Source organism: Sturnira hondurensis, unplaced genomic scaffold (genome assembly GCF_014824575.4).
Source record: "Sturnira hondurensis isolate 20B ecotype Veracruz unplaced genomic scaffold, ASM1482457v3 Scaffold0022908, whole genome shotgun sequence".
In the NCBI taxonomy this organism is placed as follows: Eukaryota; Metazoa; Chordata; class Mammalia; order Chiroptera; family Phyllostomidae; genus Sturnira; species Sturnira hondurensis.
The window spans coordinates 1805550-1828330 of record NW_028095539.1 but is presented as its reverse complement, the minus strand read 5'-3'; the positions used below and the strand labels follow the sequence as shown (position 1 = coordinate 1828330).

Below are 22781 nucleotides of genomic sequence, written 5' to 3'. Positions count from 1 at the left end.
GCTTTGGGTCAGCGTCCCACGGACGTTTGCCGAGCATTACCTGCTGTGCACGGGTAGGTAAAGGGGCCCTTAATTCTCCCCCATGCAGACCAAAGAGGTCAACAAATGGGGAAACACAAACAAGATGTCAGAGGAAAGACCAGACATACTAGCTTTTACTCTACATGTAAATGGGTTAATTTCCTTGATTAAAACAACAGCAAAACAAGCTGAAAAGGGAAAGAAAATTTCAGTTGCATATTATTTATGAGAGAGCTAAAATAATCCATGGGAAAAACAAAGAAATCTCGAGTGGAGGAGCTCTATATTTATACATTATCAACATATTTCAAATGAATAACCAACCACATTGAAAAGAAAAAAAAGGCTAACCCGAGTACTTCCAAACACAGAACTTTGAGATAAACTTTGAGAACTTTGGGATGAAGATGAGAAGAACGCAGGCAAATACTGACCTCCGCCTGCGAGGCCTGCTGTTCGGAGCGGTGGGGCGGGGCGGGGCCGGGGCCGGGGGGTGGTTAGCAGTTGTGAAGTGCGTGCGTGCGTTGGGAATTGAGTGGAAAACAAAACACGTGGAGGATGCGGAGGGCCCGCTTTCCCACTGCCATAGAGAGAGACAAATATGAACAGGGAAGGCCAGTGCGCTGGGGTGTCGGGCTGGAACCGGCTGTGTCTTCAAGAACTCCTGGACTTTTATTTATGTGTGTGCATGTTTCTGGCTTTTGTCCACCAAGAGGACCTGGAAAGAACATGTATTCTCCTGGTCCTCTGGGTCATCTGGGCAGGATGAGCTCATTTATTGCCCAGCTCCTTGCTTCTAACTATCCTCCACAAGGAACCATGGCTCCTTGAAGAAATGGCCGATTGCTGGGTGAGGACAGAGAAAGTACAAGGTGAGTCTGGAGCGTCTTTTGTGCTGGAAAGTAAGGAAGTGCTCGGCGAATAACAGAGACCCATCTAAAGGACACAGCAGCTGGTCTGAATGAGCTCCCATTGACCAAATCTGGAAGAACTGGGTTATCAAGTAAATAACCCATTGAATGAGATAAGAATGCGTGGGCCCACACGAACATGCATTTTTTTGTATGCTCTTCTTTACAGCAGAAAGCTGACCAGTAATGATAGAAATGATAAGGCACACATTTGCCATCATCAGTATAATTAATCATTTATATAGGTAAGGCTCATCAAGGTGCTAAAGCTGGAGGGGGAATATATGATGGAAACACCTGAATAGTCTCCAAGTATCCCCCACAAATTACTATTAATTATATAGAGCCGATAGTGATTGCGCAGTAGGCGAAACCAGCAGACACCACCTGAACTGAGGGAGCAAAGGAACCATCACTAGTAACAGGAGGAAACCTCAAGTGCTTCTTAGTAGGATCCCCTGAGAAAGACAATGTCGCTTCTGCGGTGTCCACGCCCCAGACGCACAGCCCAAGTGGAATGAAAGGTGAAGACTATGCCACAAAATCAAAGGCACGCACTCTTAACAAACGGCTGGGTCACCAGGGCAAAGGAAGGTGGAGGAGGTGCTCCGAGGCGAGGCAGCCCCAGGAGGCGTGAGGGCTGAACGGGAGGTGCGGTCCTGGGCTGGATCCCAAACTAGGAAAACGTGCCCTGAAGGGCGCCATGGGGGTGGGGGTGGGGGCTTGCCAAATCTGAGGAAGACTTGTAAATTAGGTGTAATATATTTTTAAACTTTTAAAATTGATTTTAAAGAGAGAGAGAATAAAAAGCACTGACTTGTTGTTCTACTCATCCATGCATTCACTGGTTGATTCTCACACATGCCCTGGACTGGGGTCAAACCCACAGCCTTGGGCCCTGTTGGGACGACGCTCTCACCAACGGAGCCGCCTGGCCAGGGCTGGATGTAGCATTACCTCGACACTCAATGTCCTGATTTTGCTCGTTGTGCTGTGGTTGTGTGAATGCCTATGTTCCCAGGAAACAGACGCTGAGGAAAGGAGGAAAGGGGCATCGTATCTGCAACATCCCCTCAAATGATTTAGAAAAAAAGGTGCCCAGAGAGAATGATAAGGCGCACGTCCCAAAACGTGACTAATCGGTGAATCGGGGGAAGAATATACGGGAATCCTTTGTGCCGTTCTTGTAATTTTCTATAACTTTGACATTACGTCAATGGGAAAAGTTGAACAGAAAAAAGAAAGAAGAAAACCTGTTTGGATTCTTTTCTTTAAAGAAGCTATTTTCCCTCAAGGAACTCGTTCAGGTGGCTCTGTCTCCAACAAGCCTAGACTCTTCCTTAGCGACTTCAGCAAAGATGCCAATCTTTCGGAAAGAGACCGAGTTTGTTTATGAGATCCCCGTTCCCTAGCTATGCTGTGCAGGTGTGATTCTCGCCCGCCACCCTTGCCTGTCAGAGGCACGGACCACATCCATCCAGTGCACACTCCCACCATCCTGTATCTGAGTCCCCGAGGCTCATCCCCACGCCTGGCCAGAGTGAGAGCACAGGGGCTGACTTTGTAAACTGAAAGATCGAAATACCAGGGGAATAGCAAAAGCCGGGAACTGACAGGGAATAGGGAGGAGGCCCCCTGGCCCCCGGTGGGGCAGGGACCCTCATGCATGCCTGAACCCTGGACAAGAAAGCTCTGCACATAGCAGTGCCTGGAAGCCTCCACCCCGTGTCTCGCTGACAGAGGGATTTGCCTTGGGATGGGTAGTCAGGAGAGAGGGGAGGGAAGACTCCCCTCTGCAGGGGCAACCCAGGACTGGCCCATCAGCCTGCTTAGGGGTGAGCGGGGTGACAGCTCCGCTGAGCTGCGCTCGGTGTTCACTGGAAGTTTTCCAGCTCCTTCCAGTTGGGTAAACTGCTCACCAAATGCAGCGAGGTCTCGGCGCTGCCCCGCTGGTCTCCATCTGATCTCGTGAGTCTGGGCACAGGCTTTCAGTTTGACTTTTCAGACTGCCTCGAATCCTCACACCTTGGCTCTTAAAGATCCTCAGGCAGATGGGTTTGCGGTTGGGATATTTGGAAGTGGGTGGCCATGGATGAGACTGGGAAGGTGAGTGGAGGCCTTGAATGCCACCCCTGGGAGCATGGTTTGATCCTCAGAGCAATGGGTGGAGCCATGGGTGAAGGAGTGAAATGGCCATGTTTTCATTCTCAGATTCAGTCTAGCAGCTGAAGTGGGGAGTCAGAGGGTTGGAAGAAGCAGAAAGATCAGTGTGGAGACTGTCGCCGAAAGCCAGGCAAAAGCCAGAGTGAGAAGTGTTATTTAGACTTTGCCCTACAATAAAATAGAAATGGTGAATTTGACATACATCCCACCACCCGAACTTCTTATTCTCATGGCAGACATGGCTAATCGCTCAGTGTCCTCCCTGGGTCTGCTGCGTAGCTCCCAGTGACAGCCACTACCAATCCATCTGAGCAGGCACACAGCAAAGAAATTTGCCCTCGCTGCTGTCTGTTAGAGAAGGCAAGGAAAGCCATCGGTTTCGAGGTCATGCTTGGATTCACTGGGGATTCACTTTGGGGCTCCCCCAGCCTGCAGCCCTGGGGATGGGCATGAGGGAAAGGCCCTACCTTCCTCTTTGAGGCCCCTTTTGGTCATCGTGCCTCACCCTGCTGCATGCCCTCCGCTTTTCCACTTAGAGCTTCTTCACGTCCATTGTCTCGTTTCCACCCCACCACATTCCTGGAAGGGCAAGGTTGTCATCCCCATTCTACAGATGGGGAAATTGAGGTCAGAGCCTTCAAGCAGGTGGCAGGACCGGGACTCAAACTGAGAGTCTGTCTGGCTCCAAAAGCCCCAGCTCCTTCCAGCAGGAGCTCGTGCGCACTGCACCAGTGATCTGCACTTGTCAGGGCCTCGTGTAGAAAGGCCCAAACAGGTTGGGGCTGACATCTCAGTAACAATGACTTTCCCTGTCAATAAAAATCCCCGGCTTAAAAAGACCTGGGAAACTTGACTTCTGAATCACCCTTATCTAATCCACTCCACACTGAGAGGTGGAAAAGGGAGGCTCTGGCCCCTGGGTGGGGCTGGGGTGGGGGGGCCCGAGGAGGGGTGCTGCACAGATGGTGAGGGGCGGAGGCCTCTTACAGTGGGAGAGAATAACGTTTCTGTCCTCGTGCAGTTGGAATGAGGGCCCCGGAGCCAAGCAGCCAGGGCCAGGGCAGGGCCAGACAACCTTTGGCGCGTGAAATGCCACCCGCACTCATGGCAGATAATTCTTGGTAGTAATTTATCCCCAGGCAGGCGTGCATCCTGAAAGCCCTGTCTGTTCTTGCCTCATGGGGTCCCTGCTGGAATGTGGGGGGTCGGGAGACTGGCCCCAAACGTAGGCAGAGTTCAGACTGGCCTGGGTGAGCAGGGCAGTGTCTGGGCGCCGCCTGGGGCAGAGGGAGCCTTTGTGCTCAGGGCCAGCAGAGCCCACCCCCACCACAGTCGCTCCACCGCAGAGAAGCAGCTGCCATACGCCCTCGCTGTCTGTTTCCTCTTCTGGGACAGCCCGGGCAGACAGTGCTTTCCTGGGTGCAGCCTGGCATCTGACCGCCATTCCCCTGCCACATCACGCCTGGGGTGTTCCCTCGGAGCCTCAGGAGCCGGAGGGGCAGGAGCCCTCCACCTCGAATGCATGGCAAAACCTCCTGGGGGCTTTTAAAACACAGCAGCTCTCACTCCTCGTCCCCAGAATCTGCGGTGACTCCCGACAGGGCACCTTTTAAATCAGTCCCAGTGACTCCGCCTGGAGCCAGGCTTGGGAACCACTGGTGTGATGTTTTGAGAGGACAGCACTGCAGCCCAGCCACCACCAGCCCAGAACACGTGATGGAGCAGTTGGTGCCTCAGTGTCCCCATTTGTAAGACACGGACAGCAACAGAGCCTCTGTCGTGGGGTATTGGGAGGGCTCCGTGAGACAGTGCCGTAAAGACTGGGCCCCGTGGCTGGCCCGGGGCACCCACTCATATGTTACAACATCCGAGAGAGTTCCCCTGGACAATTACTGCTGTTTCTTCCCTTCTCATTCCAGCCAAGGGGAGATTTTAGGGTTTGACATCTCAGCGAGAGTGTCAGAAGGGCAGAGAGGAGTCCCCTTTGAGGACCACAGCACTGGAGGTGACCAGAGGGGGCTCTGCTCTCACATGGAGGCGCCTTGGGAGGTGTCGGTCTCTCCATGGCTCCTGGGGCTCCAGGAGAAGCCCACGTTCCTTAGCAAGGCACGTGGGGCCCCTCTGGGTCCTCTACCCCACAAGGCCACCGTGTGGAGGTGGTGGCCCCTGGCTTCCCCTGCTCCCAGCATGCTCTCAAGCAGAGGGATGAGACCTGCTCAGCTCGGCGCCCTGGTGGCTGGTACAGGGGTGACAGTCATGTTGGATTGCCCACAGTGCGTGACGCGGACTGCCAGGAGAACTAGAGGACTCTCTGAGCAGGGCGTTAACTGGTCACAATGGCAGCAGTGGCTGTGGCTTCCTGGGTGCCCTCAGCGTGCTGGCCATCTCCCTTGGAGTTTACAAAGCCGCACAAATATTGCCACGGCCCTCTCTGGCGGGGGACGCTGTGGGCCAGGTTGCTAAGGATGAGAGAGAACTCTATCCGGTCCCCAAACCCAGTGAACTCTGTAGCCTCTGGCCTCTTGTCAGCCCCTGAGTTGCCTTGAACCCTGACCTGGGGCACAGGGCTGCATGCCGGTCACGTCCAGCACTGTGTGCGTTGCTATCGCCACATACAACAGAAAGGCCACAGCTTTCTCTGCTGAGCCAGTCGCTGGGTTTTCTCGTTTCTGTAGAACTGCAGGGTGGAGAGAGTCACCAGGAATATCCCATCTGCTCCAAGCCTTAGTGGTCCGAGATTGCGTTCTAGAATTTTTCACATGGAACCTGACTTACGGATGACCTCAACAAATATGCTGCCCAAAAGAGGAATCTCAAAGGAGGTCTGTATGCAAGTGACTCAAGTTTGGGGGACACAGACGAAATGATGCTCAAGGCCCTGCCCCAATGCCACCAAAGAATTTCTTTCCCTTCGCACCCTCTCCCTCAGGCAGCGAGACCAGGTGCCGCCTCCCTCTCTGCACAGGGAAGGGGGCGCTGCAGGGCAGCGTCTGGACACCGTGGGACCGATTCGCTTCCCCTTGGCCCCAGGGAGGGTCAGGTGTTCGGCCTGATTTGGATTCTTCCGTCCTGGTTCATTATTCAGATCAGTTTCCAGCACCAGTAGAGTGACAAGGCCAAGTCTCATGGCGGACTAAATAGTTTTTAAAAGTTGTTGAATGTCTGTGTTCGGATAAGGACTGTAGACCATGGCATTTAGTCAAAGCTTTTAAATCAAGCTTGTGATCATGTATTTATTTAGGCATATGCCACCTTGTTGCAAAAAAGGTATTGTGGCAACTGATAAATATGGATACAATAGAATAAAAATGAAGAGGTTAAAGTAAAGGTAAAAGCAGGAAGGCAGAATTAAGCCACAGTCCAGTGGGAGACTCAGTACAATTGTTAAAAATCATCTCAAATTTGACCTTGAGCTTCTGAGTGGCCAAAACGAAACAGAAAACATGACAGCTTACAAGATCCCTGACAATGAGCAGTCAGTTTGGGGCTTCCGTATAAATCTGATTAACTCCGAGTTTTGTGGGGTTTTTTCTGTTAATTTGTTCCAAATGTGATTGGAGGCAGTTTCTCCTCAGCTTGGCATTCGAGGCTGTTTACCAGCTGACCCCAGCCTCTTTCTCGGGTCTCGTATGTGGATGTAGTTTGTGGTCTGGCCATGCTGAAGAAAAGCAATGGCCGCCATTCGGAGCTGCTATTACAGAGGCACCCAGGTGGCAAAGAAAAGGTACCGACCAGCCCTGGAAAGCCAACTCTACCACAGGCCAAGCTGCTCTGTGAAGGGACCTGGGTAAGCCCCTTCACCTCAGTGTCCTCGTCTGTGAAATGGACACATTCAGAGTATGCACCTTCTGTTGCTATGGAGATGTAAGCACACGGTGTGCTCGGTACCCACTGCTGATGTTTGGCCGATGAAGGTGGTCATGTTACCTGATTTTGGAAGCTGGCCCTCCACCTAACCACCTACATGATGAATGACTCAACATCTCAGGGCTGCAGTTTGACCACCTGTAATACGAGGACTGTCACTGTTCCTACCACGTAACCCACGTACCAGGGCCCGAGGGGCTGAGTGCGTGTTCGGAGGCTGCCGCCAGAACCTTCTCCCCGACAACAATTTTGCTTTTGCCCTTACACTTTGCAAAACTGGTCCATTCTCACTTTCCCTTTCCTTGCCCGGTGGAGAGAGAGGAGCATGGACACTTCTCACAGGGTTGGGCTGTGATATCATGAAAGAAAGTCTTATAAAACCCACACCCAAAGCCAGAGGAAACAGACCCCCGAAGAGCCTGCGGCTGGAGCAGGGACAGTTGGGCGGGGGAGGCTGGGCGCGTCCCCCGCTGTGAGTCAGGCCTTGCTCCGCTGGGCTGCATCATCCTCCTTTATTCCAGGGGTGAGTTACAGCTTCAACAAAACAACGTCACCTGGCGATGCCCAACGATACAAAACCACCCAACAGCACAAAGAAATGTGTTCTGCAGAGAATGCGTTTCCCTGCACTCTTAGGTATGCAGCTAGATTTCCTACCATGGCAACCGGGTGTTCGAATGCACATGCACCCAGAGCTGGCGTGGGGCCAGAGTGAAGGGTGCAGGGCCTGGGGGGTGTGCAGGGATCAGAAGGACATGCCCTTCAGAGGTGTGGGGTGGCTTGGGTGTTGGGTAGTCCATCACCCTCCCAGGCAGAGTTGCCTCTAGGCCAGCAGAGTTCGGGATCTAGACAAAGACCTTCTGAAAGGAACTGGCTGTATCCTGTTCCCAGTGGGGCCCTGAGCCACTCTCCAAACCTTTCTGGGTGTATTTCTCCTTTGGTGAAAGAGGGAGCCGTTTCTTCCCAGCTTTAATAGTACTGACCGAAGCAGATGAGGGGCAGGCCCGCAGGTCTCGCTGCCTGGGTCTGAGGCTGAGGGAGCTGCCAGCAGCACCGGGTGGGGGGGCCCATCAGTGCAGCCTCAGCCCCAGGTGCTGGGCTTGGGGCCGCCCTGGCACCAGTATCTCCGAAGCCAGGAAAAGGGCTCTGGCCGTTCCCTGTGACCAGAAGGTCCAGTGCCTCTCCTGGACCTGACTGCTCATATCTCAGCCTCCCCCAATCCCCCCCACCCCCCGGCTGTCGGCCATCCCACCCAATGCCCAGGTCAGGACTGACAAGGAAGAGGGAAGCTGTTTCATTCCTGCCCCACCCTGGCCTCAGGTCTAGGGTCTTGCTCAAGGCAGACCTGGAGGAATCCCTGAGTACATACAGGTTGTGGGTTGAGAGGCCCAGAGAGAAAGGTCAAGGTAGACCCCAGGCCCAAAGGCTCTGGGAGGGACCATAAAGCAGTCTCACGGTCTGGGTATGTGGCCAAAGACAGCGCTTCTGGGTGGAGAGGAAGCCTTGGGGCCTGGCCCAGCGCCCCCGCCCCAGAGTCGTGGCTGGCAGGCAACTGCCTGCAGCCTTCTCAACTGCTGCAGCAGAAACGAGTGACAACACCGACCAGGAAGGGAAAATTGAAATGAGTGCAGAGGGAGGGGCTCTTGGATTGGGGGCCGGGTTTTTTTTCTTGGGGTGTGGTTTCTACTCAGTGGCTGGGTGACCATGGAGGTTTGGAATGTGGTTGGACAGCGGGGGTGGGGGGCATGGGGGGGTGGAGCAGGGACAGCCAAAGAGCCTGAAGCCCAGGGCCACCAACAGCTCATCTGAATGGGGCTCAAGGTGGCACCCAGTGCCTGGCCTCCACTGGACATCAGTGCCTTGGTTCCGAAGGCCTCTGACTTTCAGAAGCCCTGGGGTAGGAGGCAGAGGTGCCAGAACAACACAGATTAGGAGAGGGGGGAGGGCCGTGCATAGGGGACAGCATGGTCGAGTCTCCTCTGTAGAATGGGGCTGTGGTGGCAGCATGCTGCCTGATCCAAACGGAGGCTGTTTAAGCAAGGGACCTTGTCTCTCTGAGCCTCAGTTGTCCTCACCTGTTAGATGGATTTCACTGTCCCTGCCTCCAAGCGCGCAGTGGGGAGGACAGAGTGGGTCAGTGCATGTGACACTCTGGGCGCAGTGCTCTGCAAGCTGTGGCACCCATGGTTCCCCGGGGTGCTCAGGAAGCTTTGGCCAGCTGCCCCACGTGCCATAGCCCCTAGCCCCGGGCCTGGTCCCCAGTAAGTATTTCCTGACGGAGTCCCTTGCAGGAGTCACCATGGAGAGCCCCTGTGTCCACTGCCACTCCTCTCCTGCGAGCGCCGTCCCCGCTCAGACCACGAAGTGGAGCGTGTAGGTGAGCTGGTGGCCGTTGTCCCAGGCGTACAGCACCCGCTCCTTGGGGTTGTAGTCGACCTGGGTGGTGTAGGCGTGCTCATTGAGGAAGGGCAGCTGCGGGCGCGCGTCGGTGCCTGTGTGCGTGTCGAAGGCGTAGGCCACCTGGCCGTCCCGCTGGTCGTACGTGTCCACGGCGTACAGGATGCCGCACACCAGGAAGCAGTTCCCGTAGGAGTTCCGCCGCAGCCGCGTCTTCCATGTGGTCTCGCGGTGCACAGAGAGGTCGCCGGGGTCCAGGCGGCTCAGCACGATCACCTCGGGCTGGGCCCCGTCGCTGTCGTCCACCGCGGGGTAGATGACCCACAGGCCACTCTCGTCCACGGCAAAGTCGATGTCCGAGTGGCCGCGCCACTTCCAGGGCGTGGTGTCCTCGTACACGGCGTCCGGCAGCAGCGCCCAGGAGGCCACGAAGCGCTGGCGCAGGTCGTACTTGATGATGTTCTTGGTGAAGGCGCGGTTGTAGTAGAAGGCGCCCTGGTACACCACGTGGCCCGTGCCGATCCAGTTGTAGGGCAGTTTGTACATGTTACTCCAGCGGCCTGCGTGGAGAGGTGGCCGGTCACACCAAGGCCTCTGGTAACCCTCAGCCCACCCAAGGACGTGGAGGCCACCCAGGGCTCTGGAGTGGCTCAGCAAGCCAGATTCTGAGTGTTCTATGAGCCTGGAACTGGGCCAAACATCATATTCCGGCAGTCCCCTGAAGGAAGGACTTCCAGTAACCCATATGCTGGAGAGGAAACAGGCTCAGAGAGTTCAGGGTCACCAGTGATGGAGTGGCACAGCCAGGACTCAGAAACAGGCTGACACCAGCCCCTGTTCCTTCTGCCTGCACTGCCATTCCCTGTCCTGTTGGCCTGGGGAATGCCTCCTTAACTTTCAGAGCCTTGGGCCAATGTTACCTCCTCCAGGAAGCCTTCTTTGATCTCCCCAGCTTGAGTGAGGGCCTCTGCTCTGGCTTCCCATAACCCTCTATCCTGGTACCTTTCCCTGGCTTTTCCCACGTCAGCCTATGCGCCCCTGGAGGCAGGGGCCAGGTCAATCTGATCTGGCAGAGGAAGGACTTCCGCTGTTCTGGATCAATACCCCGTGACACCACAGCTCAGGGGGAGTCCAAACTCTTTCATGCGGCCCACAAGGCTGGCCTCAGCCTACTCTCTCACTGTACCCTCCCCGCCTTCTGCGCCTCCTCGTGTCCTCTCATTGCCAAGCCTTCGCACACACTGGGCCTTCTGCCTGGAACACATTTTCCTCTCCCACCTGCTCTTCCTCCTCCAGGGCTCAGCTCAGCGTCACCTCCTCTGGGAAGTCTTCTCTGATCTCCAGGCTGGCTTCTCACAGCCTCCTGAGCTCTCCCTCTAACACTATAGTCAAATCGTTGCATTAAGTCTCTGCCTCCCACACAAGACTGCATTTCTGGAGCGTGGGTCCTGTCTAAATGTCCTTCCCCCACCATGCCCCAGATCTGATAACCAAACTTCTGTCCTTCCCTGCCCAGACCTGCAGCTCCTTTAAGGCTTGGGGCCCGGCTCAGCTATGAGGCAGGGCGATAACCCCTACCTCCTGGAGTTATGAAGATAACACAGCTGACTCATTGACGCACTCAGGTGATCAGCACAGAATGAGCACTAGTGGAAACCAGGAGGATCATTTCCCTTGGCAGTAAGTTACACCCCTGAGGGTCATGTCCATCTCGTTTGCTGGGGCATTCCAACCCCTGCCGCAGTGCTAGCAAACAGGGGTTGCCCTGGATGCCCCTCCTTGGGCTGGCTGACCATTCGGAGCCAGGCCAGGCCAGGGGAGTCTGGATCACAGGAAACCACAAGGTGAGGAGGCCAAGTCTCCACGGGGGACTCTCCCCAGGCTACCCACCCCTGCCCCGTCCCCACCTCCAGGGTCCCCGACCTTGCTTGAAGTTTTCCAGGTTGCGGAACTCCACCAGGCTGTTTCCGTAGTAGTAGTTGGTGACGTAGATCCTGTCGTCCTGCGAGGTGGGGTCCTTCATCCAGGCTCCCTCATGGCGCCCGTAGCTGTGGTGCCTCACGGGGGGGTCCACAGACCGGAGGGTGCCCTCGCAGCTGGCCTCTCTGCCTGTGGGGAGCGAGGGGTGCAGCGTCTGGCACTCGGACACATGCCCCCTACGTCAGAGCCACAGTCCTGGGCGCACTCTTGGGGTCTAGCGTAAATCCCTCCTGACGTTTTGTTCGCTGCCTTTTGTGTTTCCTTCCCTCATGATCAAAGCAATGTCTGAACATTGCAAAAAGGCGGAACATTCAGAAAAGGAGAGAATAAAACTCATTCAAAACCCTACTATCTAAAGACATTTTCTAACATGTTGTATTCCCTTCCTTCTCATGTCCAGTCACGCAGACGTACTTTTAAGCCTATGGTCCTTCGAAATATAGTTTCATGTACCCTGTTTTCTTCCCCCTCCTCTGAGCAATTTCTCATATCATTAAATGGCCTGTCAATGATGTGATTTCAGGGTTCTCTCAGGCCACCAGACAGCTGTGCCCTCGAATTTACTAAGCCAGACCCCTCCGTGTCAGGCTTTAACTTATGCCCCATTTACTAAGCCAGACCCCTCGACCTTTAACTTATGCCCCATTTTTTGACATTAGGAATAGGCTGCGAGGAACCCAGCTAAGCGGCAGCTGTTGTCCAAACCGCTGACGGACCCTTAGGGAAGATCTCTAAGAAGGGAGCGCGGCTCCGGCCGAGGCTGGCTCGCCAGCACTGGCAGCCAGGGTGCCCTTCAGAGGCTGGGTGGGATGATTTCACACCAGCCTCCTTTGGGGAGAACTTCTACCAAAAGGCACAAGCCCAAATCCACACATGTAGACCTAAAAACAGAGCCAAACACTGGACAGAGGAGAGAAAGATGTGAAAACAGCTGTTTGATTTGATGATGGAATTCTAGTGACTTTTACAAAAGAAATTGAAAACACTGTTGGTTTCACGGTAAATGTTGTCAGGCTTTTTCTGTAAAGGATCAGATAGTAGACATGTTAGGCTTCCCAGACCACATACTTTTGCCCCATCTTCTCTCTTTTTTATAACCCATTAAACATGTACCAATAGCTCCAAGGCTTGCAAACCTGGGCCGCAGGCTGGCTCTGGCTCATGGCAGGAGAGGAGCCTGCTGACCAGAGAGGCTTACTTACCTTGGCTGGGGACCGCAGGGTGGGAAGGTGGCTCAGTGGGCAGGGGACTGGTGGCAGGGGTGGGGGTGATGGCTGAGTTCAAAGAGGGGGTGTCAGGGGCCAAGTCCGTTTCCTCGGAGGCCTTGGGCCCAGCCTTCTCAGAGTTGGGCTCGGGTGGCCTGCCTTCCATCCTGGGCGACAGCTGTTCCAGCCAGGAAGTGCCCCTGAGGGCGTTGTCTGTGGAGAGAAGACCCTGAGCTCACATCCTCGCTGTACCTGCTGCTCCCTGGGGTCCTCCCCAGGCCAGTGGGCTCCCCGATCTGGGGCCCTGGGAAGTGGACAGGGGAGGCCCTGGCGAGTGAACAGCCTGGAAAAGTGGGCTTCGAAGTCTGCAGGCCAGCTCCGAGCCCCCTGGCCAAATGGCTTCCCCTTCTGTGGGATGAGAATTGCAAGGCCGCTATGTTAGGCCGTTGTTGATTAGAGGAAAATGTGCACAAAACATTCGCACAGATTCTGCTGAATGCGAGACCCCTTTCCTTTCTGTCAAACGCTTGAACCGATTCTCTCACTTCCTAGGCTCAGCTCTAGGAGGCAGAGAGCCACCCCAGACCTTCTCCCAGTCCTGTCTCCTGGAGCGCCCCCGCCCCCACTTTCTCCGACCTAGTATTCGACACTTCAAGCAAGTAGGGGCGGGTGCATCCAACTTCCCGTCAGCTTCCGGACCCCAAGTCTCTGCCTTTCTCTGTCCCCTCACTCATTTCCTAGCTCCTGTCTCTCTTGGTACCCCTCCCCCTTTTCTCTCTCCCCTGCTGGCACAGGCTTTGCTCACAGGAGGACTTTTTTGAATCCATGGGACCTGGCTGGGAGCCATCTGGGTGGTCCCTGACCCACACACTTCCCTGGGCTGGGGTGGATGGGGTCCAGGTAGGGGAAGCAGGAAGACAGTGCCGCACAGCAGGGGATGAAGACTCCTCAGCTCCAGGGACAAAGCTGTGAAGGCCTCTAAGGCAGGCTCTGCAGCCTGCTGACCTGGATTGCAGTCCCAACAACTCGCTGAAAGACCTGGAGCCAGTGACTTCACCTCTCTGAGCCTGGTTCCTCCCCTGGGTCAAGGGCAACACAGGGTGAAAGTAATCAGAAAACTGTGGTGTTAGGGCCAAAGGAAAGGTGCCTAGGTTTCTGTGACAGAGTGGCCCCCAGTGGCTGCCCTGAGGTCCCCAACTCTAGGACAGTGACTTGATTCCTTCCTGTACTCTCCAAGCTGGGCTTCCTCTTTGCACAAAGGTTTAGCCAGGTCCCACTGCAGGGCAGCCCCTGGAGTCTGTAGGGAACGGGCCACACCCTCGGGTCAGGGGGCCCTCCTGGGGGCCTGGCTTCGGCAGCCTGCCAGGGCAGGGGGCTTGTTCCCACGGGCTGTGCTGGCAGAGTCAGATGCCTGCAGCTGTTCTTGGGCAGTGTCCCAGCCAGGGGTCAGAGGCCAGGCTGAGCTGGCAGGACGCAGGGCTAGCAGCTGGCACCAGGAATTAAGGGAAGAGGCCCCTGAGCCCTGAGAGACCAAGAATTGAGGGGGCTCTGGAAGGAGATGGGCTCCTCACAGTTCCACCTCTCAGCGCTCTTGGACATGGGCTAGGCAGAGGACCTCACGAGAGGAGGTGGTCAGCAGGGCCCAGGAAAGGGGAGGGAGCAGGCTCAGGACACTTCTCAGGGACACCCGAGGAGGGCAGGCATCTGGGGGTGGGGTTCTCAGAGGAAGAGTGAGGAGCCACGCTAGTGGGAATGGCCTGGCACTTGGGTGCTTTTGGAACTTTGGTCTCTTGTTTCTCAGTGGATTACTTTGTCATCCTTCACTGTGGTCCAGCGAGAGGCTGCAGGGAAAGGAGAGGTGTCTGTGGGCGCTCCTCTGGGGAGATAAGAAGTGGGAGGAGATGCTGGGGAGGCCATCCATTCAAGGCCAGCCTGGAAACAGGCGGTGCCCCAAAGCGCCCGGGTCACTTTTCAGAGATCTGGCCTGGCTGCAGCCCCTGCGCTGTCCCGCCGCAGACTGGCAGCTGCCTGGTCGTGGGTACCTGGTCGTGGGTACCGTTGTTCCCACTAGACTGTGAGCTCCACATCAGGCAGAATCTCTGGGTGGCACGACCACCACACAGTGGACCTTCAGCAAATCTCTGAATGAAGGAGGAAAAGTGCAGCGAGGGTAGAGATGGATGTGAATACTGGGAAGGAACTGAGTGGCCCACTGTGCTGATCATATCACTTCGTCCCCAACAACCCCCCGAGGGAATATTATGCCCTTGTGTAACCAATACACCAACAGGTGTGCAGTGGGGTTGAAACCCCGGGCTGCAGAGGATAGCCTGGAGTCCTGTGCGAGATCCCTGGGGTGTGGCTGTCCACCAGCAAGCCCCCACTCCCCAGGGTTCCAGTCCCCCTCCAACTCACCAGCCTCGGTCACCTCCCTGCTGCCCGCCTTGTAGTAGGTGATGCCTCGGATCACCGCCTGCTGCTGGCCCAGGGCCCGGGGCTTGGCTGTGGGCTGGGGGAATCGGCCCTGGCCGCCCTCCTTCCTCAGCTTCTCCACCTTCAGCAGCTTCTCCTTAGGAGGTTTTGCGAGGGCCCTGTCCACAAAGCTCTTCTGCACACCACTGCCGTATTTGTTGCCTTTTCCTCCAGCTGTGTCCTGGAAGAGAAGGGAAGTCTCAGACTCGGGGGCTGGCAGAAGGGATGTCGTGGGGGGTGTTGTGGAAGCTCAGCATGTGGGGGCCGGAAGTGGTCATGCTGCCCTAGGCCGTGCATCCCAGGTGCTCATCAAGTCACACAGCTTCCCTCCCATAGTGGGTACATCCATGACCAGGGCGTGCCTCAGTTTCCCCACGCAGCTCTCTAGCTCCCCTGCAGGCTTGAAGGCCAGCCTGATTGGTTAGATTCCTGTTCCATTTCCTAACTCCTGTCGCTCCCTGAAGGGGCCGCCTATAGTGGTCAGCTTCTCCGACTGGCTCTCTCACTCGTCCGCCTCTGTTTACGGACAGAGGAGAGGTTCTCAGGCCCCTAGGCAGGGTGGCCAGCTCATCCCAGTGTGCCTGGGACTTCCCCGGTTCTAGGTCTCAAAGTCCTGCATCCTGGGAAGCCCTTCAGGCCTGGACGGCTGGTCGCCAGGACATGGCCCTTAGGGCATGCAGTTTCTAACAGTTTGTGGGTTTTGCTATTTTTGCTTCCTTTTAAATGTCCTGACGGCTGGCTTGGCGTGAGAACACAGGGCCTGTGGCGCCGACCATTGTTAGGCAGTCTCCAGGAGATATGGGAGAGCGGTGTCTAGGCCTCTGCATGACTCACGCGCCGGTGGACCTGGCCACTGGGCGAGCAGGAAGCCAGCTCTGGGCCAAGGCTCCATCCAGACTTCCTCCAGGCACTACCAGCAGGTTGGGGGCTGGCGACAAAGCAAGCTGGCTCGGCAGGCACACACGGCCCATCCTGGCCCTAGTGCAGACACCCTCTCCCCTGTGACCTCACTCCACGCTTCCTCATCTGCCAAACGGGTGAGGGTTGCCCTCCTCACAGGTGGTCACGGGGTAAACCGAGAACATGTCTTCGAGGAAGCAGGACTCTGCAACATCAGCCCCCTCCATCCTCCACTCACCCAAAATAAGGCCGATGTGGTGGCGTGGGGTGTGGCTCACACACGCGCAGGTGACTGGCCGGAGGGGTGTGAACGGGGCTGAGATCTAGTCTTACTCCACTAGCCAAGCCATACGCTCTGGCACGTGTCGATCACAGGAAGGCGCCTTTGTACAATCTGTCCACTCAAAGGGGCTCCTCTTTCTAATTTATCTTCCCCGAGGAAGAGCTTTTTCTGCAGTTTGCCTGCCCAGAGGAGGGCCTTTGTCAAGTTTGCACAAAGGTGTGTTCTTTGTCCAGGGTGGCTTTCCTGGTGACAAAACCTCTGCTCGCTTTGAGCTCTGAGCTTGACTATGGAATGTATAAGGGTTTGCCGAAGGAGCCCTTCACCCCAGGTTGGGTGGAGGACGTGGCATTCTCATGCAGGGGTCCCGGAGGTGTTGCCTGACTGCCCCTGAGCAGGCGTGACCCAGTCAGGGGCCCGGCCACAGCAGAGGAGGCTGGAAGTGCTTTCCTGCAGCAGACCCAGTCTCCCGGGGCCAGGTGGGGAGGGTCATCTCTATGTCTATCTTTGTCCCCACTGGTTTGGACATGGCAGAGAGGATTCTGCCAAATGCCTGGCTCAGGGAACAGACCTCTTGGCTGGATCCCCACGTCTGCTCCCAGCTCTCTGTGCCTATTATGCTCATGGAACAGCAGGCCCCCCTGCACCCCACCCTGCTGTGGACTCTCCAGCTGTGCCCCGCCCTGTCCCACCCAGTTCCAGCCAAGGTCCTGGCTCACAGTGCTCCGAAGCCCAGCCATAATCAGAGCCACGGTCTCACCTGCGCCTTGCTGCCAGGGCTGGTGGCTGGGGCGGCGGCAGGGGCCGTGGCCGAGTCCTTCTGCAGCAGCTGGAGGCCCAGGCTGGAGAGCTCCTTCCTGATGCTCACCATGATGGCCGCCTGGTCCTCGTACTGCTTCAGCTGCTCGCCGAGGTGGCGCATGCTCTCCCTCATCACCTCGTTCTCCCGGCTCAGGTTGGCCTTGACACTCTGTGGGGGTAGGACCGAGGTCTTTCCAGCCTCCTCTCACAGTCTCTCCCCCCTCATCCTGGGGGGACACCCAGGACCTGCCACCGGGCTTTGCAGCCCACTCTTGTGGTCGGGGCAGCAGCCGTGAGCTTGGCTGAAAAAAAGCATGCTGCTAAAGACCCCGTAGTTATGTTTTATTTAAAGAGTGAATGGGTGAAAAATAGACATAATATCTTCACAGTACTAAATTAAAAAGTACAAATGGGTATAAAAATGTCTTCCTCCCACCTTTGTTTCTCAGCCAATTGTTATGGGTTCCTTTTTACTTTTTAGGCACTTTGCCTCTTCACTTGCGCCCACCTTGAGAATTCATCCGTGTCTGCACATACAGTGCCCACCACTCCTTTCCTGGCCACGCAGTACGGACTGGCCACAGTGTGTTTAGTCAGTCCCTAAGTATTCGTGATTTAACTCGCTACCAACCTTTTGCTACTTTAAAATTACCTTTTAATTTCACAAGTGATACATAACTATATAAAAACCTTTTAATAAAATGCTCAAACAACGAAACTCGGGAGTTTTGCCATGGGCAAGACTCTGATCCCTTCTGATCCCCAAGTCTCTGACTTCTCTCCTGGGTGGTGTTGGCTCCGCCCATAGCACTGCTTTTACTTCCAGGTTTCTTCTCTTGCCCGCCCACCTCCCCTTGCTGGGCACTCGGCCTGCCTGGCTTCAGCAGCCCCAGCCACGCCCTCATGGCCCCTGGTCTGAATCCTGCCGGAAACAGGACTGCTCAGAATCTCTGTGCTCCTCTCTATGGACCCCGCAACCCAGGGGTCCCTGTCACTGGGCTCTCGCCCAGGCTGGCCTTGTCCACTGGGCAGGACTTAGGAAAGCTGAGTGGCCTGGAATCAGCCCCAGGTCCCTAAAGCCCAGGCAGGTCTGGGGTATGTGTGGAATTCCTTTGTCTGAGTCTATTTCTCAGCTGAAGCAGGTGAAGCTAGAGTCAGAAGCAGGAAGCACCTCTTTGCTGTGAAGCCCTGGAGCTTACGAGCTCACAATTTCATTGACAGAGGAGCTCACAATTTTTACAGAGGAGAAGATAACCTACAAGTGATTGGTGTCTGGTCAGCCCCAGTGTAAACAGAGTCAGAGCCCCAGAGGCAGCAGGCAGGAGTTGGACAGACCTGGGTTCAAATCCTTGCTCTCCACTTCTTGGCTGAGGAGCCTTGAGCTAGTGAGTGACATGACCTGTCTGAGCCTCAGTTTCCTTGCCCGTTAAATGATAACATTTATCATAATAACAACTGAATATCAGGGTGCCTGTGAGGACCAGAAATGCTAAGGAACCAGAAAGTGAGTTCTGAACTACACTGCAGGCAAGACAGAAGTCCAATGGCATAAGGCAACTTTCTCAACCTCAGCACCACTGACATTTGTCAGGCAGCTGTGTTTGGGGCGGGGGTCTGTCCTGTGCATAATAAGATGTTTAGCAGCATTCCTGGCATCTACCCAACTAGAAGCCAGTAGTACCCACCACCCACCTTCCCCAAACTGTGACGGCCAAAAATGTCTCCAGGAATTTCCAACCATCCTCTGGCGAGCAAAACAGCCCCTGGTCGAGAACCTCTGTGATAAGGGACGAGAGCAGAGGGAGCCAACTCCTCCCAAGGCAGGCTGTTTTCTCCCCTCCTCCCAGGTTAACAAAAAAGTAATATTTTTCCTTCATAGAATTATCACTTAGTGAACAGAAGCAAAGCACAGACAATGCAAAACAGAAGATAATTAGAAATCATTTCTTTGTGGCTGTGGAAATCACTTCCGATTTGTTCCAGGCGCAGCAGACAAGCCCTCCAGACCGGCTGCTCCCAGTTACGTGAGTTAACATTTCCTTAGATCACCAGAGGAGAGGTCAAAGGATGACTGCAGAGCCGGCCACAGGGGGGCCTGGCATGTACTAAGTGCACAGGAAACACGGATGTTCAGTGGAAATCAATCATTATTACTTTCTCCCATGCTGGCATGGGCCTGGCACATAGCGGATACTCATCCAACCCTTTTTGAATAATTAAAAGCCACTGTGGATTCAACTTCGGGGTTAGGAAGGGGTTAATCTCCCACCCAGGGGCACAGGATGCCCAGGTGCCCCCTCCCTCTGGAGAGGAAGCTGGGAAAGGAAGCCCCCACTCCCACTCCTGGCAGCTGCAAGTCCCCAGGCTCCCAGCAGAGGCCGGATGCAGGAAACAGGCGGAGGCCAGGCTGTGCCAGCGGAGATGCAGACCTTGAACCTGCAGCCTGGAAGCCCTAGCTCGCCTGCCTCTGTCCCTGACCTCAGGGGGCAGTCCCAGCCGCCTGCCCAGCCCTCTCGCCCAGTTGCTGTGACACAGAGTAGGTATTCAGCACCTCTGTCTCTGTGGGAGGTGCCTCACGCCTGGCCCCTCGTGGGTGCAGCCAGTCTTGCACCTAATACAGCACCTCAGGAGGGCACTGCTCACGTGGCATTTGTGCCCTGGAGTTGTGCGACGAGTGGGTCCTGGTCTTGGTGAACTGAGGACAGCTGCAATTCCAGCCCCTCCCCCTCCCTTTCATACAACCGGCAGGGCCCAACCAGGTGCCTCATTTTCTCTACCAGACCTTTCAGCTTCCTGCAGGCCCTTGAGCTCATCACATTTCTGCCCCACAGTCAGGACCCTGTGGACTGTGTCTCCCTCCCCCTCTCGCTGCTGGGGTCCAGCTCCGGACAGCCACTAGGGCTGAGACAGAATGGCCCAGGCTCCCTGCTGACACTGCCCTCGGCTCCCAGCACCATACCAGCCTGGCCACTGGCCTGCGCCCTGCCCTTACCTCTTCCAGCGTGTCCATCTGGGAGGCCACCTTGTGGATGTAGGCGTGCACCCTCATCAGGTCCATGCTGTACAGGGCGCCCTCCAGGAGATCCACCATGGACTGCAGCTGCCGGGGAAGGGCGAGGGTTAGGGCAGAGCACAGGGCCCACACAAAGGCAGAGGGGTCCCGCCGCAGTGCAGAGCCCCAGAACCCCAGAACCCCAGACTCTTGGAATGGCCTTCTTGGGCCCTTCGGAGAAAAGCAACAGGCCCATTTTTTGAGCACTTGCCCTGTGGCGGCACTGTGCTGGGGCTTCCATGAGTGTTGCCACATAATCCTCACAACACCCCACAAGGTCTGTGGTGGCAGGCTCCAACCACCCCCTCGGGGGCCCTCCTCCTGCTTTCTGTGCCCACGCCTGGCCCGCATGTGCCCCTCTGTATTCCTGCATCTGCGACTCACTTCAAAGAGCCACTGTGCCCTGAAATAGGTCTGAGAGCCCATGTCCTACTGGGAAAGCCCTGAGGCAATGTCTGACTGGTGTGGGCACCTAAGAGCCAGCTGCCTAGTCCCAGTGGGACAACTGAGCTGTCACTCATACTCCAGTGTCCCCTAGGGCTGAGGCTGGTGTCGGTCTGACACTGCAGCCCTGCTGGGTCCCCTTTCCTTCCTGCGCCCAAGCCTCCCGCATTGGTGCCGGTGTCTCCCGGAAGCACGTCCCTTATGAAACACCTGCACGCAAATTGTTCGCTGCAGGGTCTGCCTCTGGGGACCCAGCTGCAGGCAGAGTTTGGACTTTTTTTTATCTTCATCACACAGATTGGGGAGCTGCCTCTTGGAGAGGTGAAGTGACCTACCCAGGTCACCCGGGTGCTCCGCGGTGGAGCCGGGAACAGAACCCAGCGTGCTGAAACTCAAACCTCTCTTCCCTTGTGCTCTACTGTTCCTGTCCTGTGTCCAGACGGGGAGACTTGGGACAAGGAAGAAGGGGGCCTCTCACAACAGGTCAGTGGCAAACGCTGGGTCTCCCCTGCTTGGCCCAGGGCTCTTCTCTATAGCTACCCCCTCGCTTCCCCTCTGTCACACCTAGTCAGGACCGGACATTTCCCTCCCGATGGCTGGGGTGCCAGCAAGAGTGGAAAAGGCACCTTGGCCCAAGGGACAGGCTAGGAAATCAGCTTCCCCTGGCTCTGTGGGCAGGGCGGTTCCTCCAGCCCACCCTCCAGCACCGCCCCACTCCCAGGCCTGCAGTGTCCCTTAGGGCCTGTGCAGGCCAGCACTCCTGTTGGGTCCTCGCCCACTGTTTCCACAACAATTCGCAAAACCCCCACTCTCCCAGGGGTGTTCGAGCTGTTTTAGGCTGGAGAGCTTTTCTCTGAATAGACTTGGGTCTCTAAAACAGAAGAAGGGGGTAGGGCTTTGGTGGGAGCAGGGGCAGGGCTTGGAGCCTTCTCTGTTCCCCTACAACTTTGCTCANCACTCCCAGGCCTGCAGTGTCCCTTAGGGCCTGTGCAGGCCAGCACTCCTGTTGGGTCCTCGCCCACTGTTTCCACAACAATTCGCAAAACCCCCACTCTCCCAGGGGTGTTCGAGCTGTTTTAGGCTGGAGAGCTTTTCTCTGAATAGACTTGGGTCTCTAAAACAGAAGAAGGGGGTAGGGCTTTGGTGGGAGCAGGGGCAGGGCTTGGAGCCTTCTCTGCTCCCCTACAACTTTGTTCAGGCCTCGAGGCTGCACCGCATGGGTGGGGCTTTGTGGAGCATAGCTTGAGAACCATGCATGTGCATCCTCCTGTGCCTCAGCTTCCTTCTCTGTGAAAGGGGTCGACAGGGTAGTAAGAAGCAGTGAGGTCCGGATGGGGCTCAGCATGGAGCAAGCATGCAGCGAGTGTTCTGTGGGCATCAGCCCGGATGACTGCTGACTCGGGCTGAGTGGGAGCCTTCCAGTTCCGCTCTGCTGCCTTCCAGCCACCGAAGCTGCTCCTTGCAGCTCAGCTTTGACTGCACGTCTCTCCCCTGCTAGATAATTTCTTGTGGCTCCCCACTGCCCACGTGTGGCTTGTCATCTCCTGAGCCTGGCACTTGGGCCCTCCTTGGTCTGTCCCAGCCTCAGCCTCTTCAGTCTCAGCAGACGTTTACTCTGGGCCAGGCACTAAGGACAGTAATGAGCAAGACAGATATGAGGCTTCATGGTCCTTCACAGGCTGGCAAGGGATGCAGAGAGTAACAAAGAGGCACCCAGGCCGGGGACTGCAGACAGTCACACCCAGGGGCCCAGATCCTTCACGGCCAGGTATGACCTTGTCTGGGAGCCGGTATAGATTAGTAAAGTCTGCCAGGAATAAGTTGTGTTTGAGCCGAACTCTGAGAAAGCCAAGGTGGCAAGAGAAAGGCATTCCAGGCCAAGGGAACAGCTGGTGCAAAGAGCTGGCGGTTTGAAGAGACATGGTGCGTCCCAGCGTGCGGCCCGGAGCGTGGGCTGCAGACGGCACTGGTCCTGACTGCCCGTGATAAGGTGGTTATGAAAAGTGAGAGAGGTTTCCAGAGACTTTGGCCTCCATGCCTGGAGTCTGCAAAGCCCTCGCGAGGCCCCAGGGAGGCCGTGTGATCCAGGGACTGCCAAGACCTCAAGAGGCCATTTGGCCTAAAATTTAACACTGCCCCCCCCCAACTTTGAGAGTTTTGGTATCCATCCAGTTGTTACAAAAATAAAGTTAAATTTACGCATTTTTTAAATCCTCACCTGAGGACATTTTTTCATTGCTTTTAGAGAGAGACGAAGGGAGAGAGAGAGAGACAGAGACATTGATATG

The 22781-nt window shown here is 55.9% G+C and overlaps 1 protein-coding gene across 2 annotated transcripts in view; it reads right to left on the bottom strand.

Annotated features, from left to right (window-relative positions):
- Positions 1–6289: 6289 nt before the first annotated feature.
- The window catches only part of OLFML2A (olfactomedin like 2A), a 28693-nt gene continuing 12201 nt past the window's right edge, over positions 6290–22781 (bottom strand). For both annotated transcript variants that reach the window (XM_037036573.1, XM_037036572.1), the window contains exons 3-8: positions 19990–20097; positions 16957–17166; positions 14960–15197; positions 12542–12757; positions 11283–11468; positions 6290–9919 (exon numbers count right to left, since the gene is read on the bottom strand). In XM_037036573.1, coding sequence (XP_036892468.1) covers positions 9315–9919; positions 11283–11468; positions 12542–12757; positions 14960–15197; positions 16957–17166; positions 19990–20097 — 1563 coding nt within the window. In that variant the 3' untranslated portion in view covers positions 6290–9314. The remainder of the gene's footprint in view (positions 9920–11282; positions 11469–12541; positions 12758–14959; positions 15198–16956; positions 17167–19989; positions 20098–22781) is intronic.